Below are 4,671 nucleotides of genomic sequence, written 5' to 3' on the forward strand. Positions count from 1 at the left end.
TTCACACAAACCCTCAACGTCGACACGTCAGTCCTTCAATTAAGGAAGGTGTAAAAAATGCGCGGGAAAATCTACTCCTCACAACAATGCAAACGCGCTCTCCAAGTAAATAAACACACATACACACCCAAAGGAATCGAAGAATAGAATTCGTCTCGTGAAATTGTTCTTTTACATGCATTCAATGACTCTTGGTGTTTGTGATGACTGGATTGCCACGTCAACTTTCTACTGCGACTTAGCGGTTTCATCTCAGGATTTCACATCCCCATCGGCTCGTGATGTTTTAATGCGCCCACTTTGATTGTCATAATAAAACGGATTAATAGTGCTAGGTATCTTGTTTGGACCACTCCATCCATCGTGGAACAACAGTCCATCTTTTGCCTACACATAAGTTTAGATATTATCATTATTTTTTGTCGTAAGGAATCACGAAAAACAAGGAAAATAAGAAAATAAAAAGTATGATCAAATCATTTTTTGTTTGTATTTTGTCACGTAACAGAGGGTTTCCTCTTGAGGTATTCATACATAGGGTAATTAGTTAATATACTTATCATTCGCTAACAATATACTGAACAAACGTCATCAAAGGCAACCTTAAAACCTAAGTTTCGGCAATAAATCTCTCATTTGACTAAGAACGAGGTTCGAACTGTACCCTCGCCTTCCTCGTTCTTTCTCTGGGTGCGCTCAGACAATGTCTCCAGTTTGATTTTGTTGTTCTTTCCCAGCCCTTCTAGGGACTTGGAACGGATCCCATCAAGACCTGTTACAACGGCTTCCGTAGGTGTTGTCACATATGGATTGCCCCGAGTGTAGGCCTAATTCATGGGCCTTGAGGAGATCCAAGACATAGTCGTGGAGTAGGAACTCTTCAGGATCCAGATCGAAGAGGGTCATCGTGCTAGAAAACGCATAATTGACCATATCAGTTTCCAAAAAGAATGAGAAAACAATCTTTCGTATTTTTACCTCAGGAGCTTGTGAATCCTGGCTGGAAGTCCCTGGTATTGGGAATGTTTTTGACCTTTCTGGTACTGAGCAGATTCGCATGCCAACTGGATTTGGCATCCTATCTCATCCACCTCGTACTTCTTAAAGCTTTCCATTATGGCGTAGATTAGAGAAGCCATTTCTGGAAGAAGAATAAAAATGGTGACTCATCCATCCTGTCCTCTTGGATCAATCCAGTCTTAATACCGTCTTGCTCCTCGCGTTTAAATCTCCGATAATGACTTCCGTATCCGCCTCCGCCGCCATTGTTGTTGCTGTTCAAGGCCGTGGTGTAAGCCAAAAACAACGGCAATCCAATGAGGAGCGCCCCAATAATGGCTCCCACCACCCGGATCAGCGTGGAATTAACGGGCACGCCCGTGGTGGAGGAGAACAAGAAACGAGCGTCGCCCTCCTCGTCCTCGTCTCCTCCATATAGATTTTGGTAGTCGAGAGTGTCCGTGGAGCGTGGTCCCAAATGATCCATGGCCGAGGAGGAGGCCTGGGTTTGGCTGACTCCGAAGAGCAACACGCCCACGAACACCAGTATGGAGGGGCAGCAGAGCCTCGAATTTTTGATGGAAGTTGCGGAGATCATGGTGGGATTGGGAGAATACAGATGGGACGAAGGAGAGTGCACTTGATGGTAAGTAATGGAGAGGAGTGTGATGGTATGAGCAATTATAGCCGAAGAATCCTTAAAACTAAATGATGGCGTAGTCTCCGACTTTGAAACTATACCATGATGTGCTGCACCGTGGTTGATCCTCAGATGGAGATCACTGGACTACTGATTGCCTCAGAAGAAGCGGTGCCGTCGAAAGTTTCCCCTGATGACGCTCGATCCCGAACAACGTTGATTGCAAGTACGTACTCAGCGAGGATGTACGAATACGTCCCTATGTGGTACGGTATGTGTAACTGCGATTGTCCAGCCAAACGATCCGATCGCAGGTTAGCCAAGGAGCCAGTCAACGAGCGAGAGAACCAGAGAACCAGAGAGACAGAGAGAAACCAACTGTTCCATTCCCAGTGAAACGCGGCCGAAATATGTTCGATTAGAAAAAAGGACACAGCCGTCACAGTTCGAGGATCTTCCGTCGCATATGCTGGATGAAAAAGAAGCAGAAAAAGAAGAACTAGCGCGAGATGCCAAAGTGTGACAAGGGAACCGTTATGAGGACGACGGTGACGGAGGTGAAGAAGAAGAAGAAGAGCATGATGATCAATTGCTGATGTTGGCCAATGAAAAGTAAAAGTAAATAGAGTGTGTATAGACCATCCCTAAGTGAGACATAGGGTGTAAGTTCGACAGCGCTAAAACATATGTGCCTCCGTGGAAGTTCCATTCAAAGGAATGGCTTGGACGACGGGTACTAAACATAAAGATACGTACCTCAGGCAATTCCGATGCTCGGCCTTAACCACTGGCAGTACTGTTCTCTTCCTCAACGAAAAGCAATTTCAATTTCATGTCAGTAGGTCTGATTCAAAATCAGTAGTGGGCATGGTCAACAACAAACGTAACGAATTGGGTAAATTGTTGATCCCTTACCTGAAAAGTCAACACCGTCAACTGTTTTGGGCATCTTCTGATAACAAAAGAGAATCGTTACTCGCAGAGCATTAACTTGGACCAATAGTTTGAGATAATATGATTACTATCATAATTATCACTTTGAATACCCTAAAGGGAGCCACTTACCTATATGTCAGGTTTGGGGAACTATGCCACAAATGTTCAATTGTCATTCTAGTTGCGCGGATGTAACGCCCTCTGCTTCATCTGTAGGTGCGGACAAAGAATTACAAGAATACGCTCTAAAATGGCAGGCTTTATCAAGGTACTACTCGCTGAACAACTTAACACATTGTTACGCAATGTATATATAGCCAACACTTCTGGGCAACATTTCAAATCATGCAAAGCCAAATTTCGCATCTCTGTTTGCTTGATTGTGCATCAAAACTTTTGCGATCAACAGCTTTAATCAGATTGTGCTATGAAAATGGTTTTATTTTGGAAATAAAAGTTAATGACCTTAAAAACGTAGGAAAGACATAGATACAACAGTGTCTTTTTTTATATTTTGACACCTTTCTTGAGGATTTTCCCAACTTTTTCTTCGAATTCTCTCAACTGGTCATTTTTTCATTGGTGGCTTGGGGTACCTTGCACAGAAATCAGAAAGATATTGATCAATAAGTAGTTGTTTTACGCTCTTCTATTATAATATCGGTTAGAGCTATAATCCGACAAAAAAATGTTGCAATTTTGGCCGAAATGTGTCATATTTATCTTGCTTACAACAACCTGAATATGTTGATTTTATGTTAATAAAACAACTTATTTTGTGGTTTTTGTCACGTTCATTAATCCCTAGCATAGAAGCAATTCCAGACAACAATTATCATCTCCAGCTTCTCCTCCTTCAGTTTAGGCCGTCGGTCATTGAATAATGTCTTTGAACACACTAAACGGCCGTTCTACATCAACGCTTGTTACAAGGCAGCACTTCAGTCCAGCAACCTCTTCCGCGCTCCACCCTGCAATCATGGAGGCCGAAGTCCCGCCATGAATTCTGGACACGTCCTGGAGGATCTTGAGCTGGCTGTTCTTTACCAAGACTTGCTCCATTTTGTCCCTGAACATCTTGCCTTCAGGGCCTGGAATGGAGTCGATTCGCAGGGCAATAGTTACGAAATTACAGTAGTTCGTTCCTTTCTTCGAAAAAGGAACTGTAATTCAATTGCATTTTAAAATGGTGTAAACGACCCAAAAAACTAAAAGAATTACTCGTTACTTGTTCCTTTTTTTAACTTCCAAAGTGGCCCTTAATATTTCGTTTATCTCATGAGTCATGACAGTTGAGGAAACTTAAGACTCAACAGAGCCTCCATCCATCTAACATTACAAGCATTATACGCAATGGAAGTCAGGGTTGGAAATTGTGCTGGCTCTTAACTACTCTCTGAGGGTGTTCTTGCTTTTAAATCTTGTTGCATTTGCTACTTTGTTGTTCACATATTCTCAATCAAAGTCCGATGGACTGACGACCTAATTCAGTGCACCAAGGAAATTCTGTCCTTGGCTTGAGCATGATGCATCAAATTTTCCAAAAGGCCACATTTCCATGGCTTAAGCCATCAAACAAGGAAGCTTTACTGACTTGACAATGGCTATACTGTTTTTCCATCATGACGTTTGCGACATTGTTTCAACCCTCAACAATCATTTCCCCATCTTGGGTCCCAATCTTGACTCCTCAAAGCATTATAATGAAGTACATTTTGAACAACTATGCCAAAATTAAGTGTCAATGCTCATTTTTTGAAAACAGATGACACGAAGCTTTGAAATTTTACGCATTAGGACTGCTTGAAACCAAAAACACAATTTCTTTAGTGAAATATAGTTTTTTTGCGGACTTCCTTACCGCTGCTGGTATTCCAATCCCAGCAGTTCAAGACGAGAAATTTATTCATTTATTTACTTATATATACATTATTTGATCGACCAACGAATTAGTGTTGGCTGATCTGGCTATGAATATAATATAGGGTTGAATATAAGGTTGATCAGGAATTTTCGGCAAGAACTTGTCCAAGTCTGACTTAAATGCTGCTACTGGATCAACGCCTACATAAGCCCTACGAATATTTGAGGGCAGC

General features: G+C 42.1%; 2 protein-coding genes across 2 annotated transcripts in view; one reads left to right on the forward strand and one right to left on the reverse strand.

Moving 5' to 3' along the window:
- LOC131879635 (uncharacterized) overlaps positions 1-479 on the forward strand; it is an 8,107-nt gene extending 7,628 nt beyond the window's left edge. The window contains exon 3 of the mRNA XM_059225993.1: positions 49-479. The gene's annotated coding sequence lies outside the window, so the exon portion shown is untranslated. The remainder of the gene's footprint in view (positions 1-48) is intronic.
- A 39-nt stretch (positions 480-518) lies between these two features.
- On the reverse strand, positions 519-2,287 carry LOC131878865 (uncharacterized). The gene is made up of 3 exons (XM_059225005.1): positions 1,207-2,287; positions 979-1,141; positions 519-910 (listed from the first exon to the last, which is right to left on the reverse strand). The coding sequence occupies exons 1-3, from the start codon at positions 1,595-1,597 to the stop codon at positions 766-768; spliced, it is 699 nt and encodes a 232-aa protein (XP_059080988.1). The 5' UTR covers positions 1,598-2,287; the 3' UTR covers positions 519-765.
- Positions 2,288-4,671: the final 2,384 nt, after the last annotated feature.

This window comes from Tigriopus californicus, chromosome 4 (genome assembly GCF_007210705.1).
Source record: "Tigriopus californicus strain San Diego chromosome 4, Tcal_SD_v2.1, whole genome shotgun sequence".
NCBI lineage: Eukaryota > Metazoa > Arthropoda > Copepoda > Harpacticoida > Harpacticidae > Tigriopus > Tigriopus californicus.

Excerpts from the sequence above, each read along its gene's own strand:
- LOC131878865 (XM_059225005.1), bottom strand. The coding sequence starts at position 1,597 with ATGATCTCCGCAACTTCCATCAAAAATTCGAGGCTCTGCTGCCCCTCC. Across the intron at positions 1,142-1,206 it reads TAAACGCGAGGAGCAAGACG|AAATGGCTTCTCTAATCTAC; the intron begins GTATTAAGACTG and ends TTCTTCTTCCAG. Across the intron at positions 911-978 it reads AGGATTCACAAGCTCCTGAG|CACGATGACCCTCTTCGATC; the intron begins GTAAAAATACGA and ends TGCGTTTTCTAG.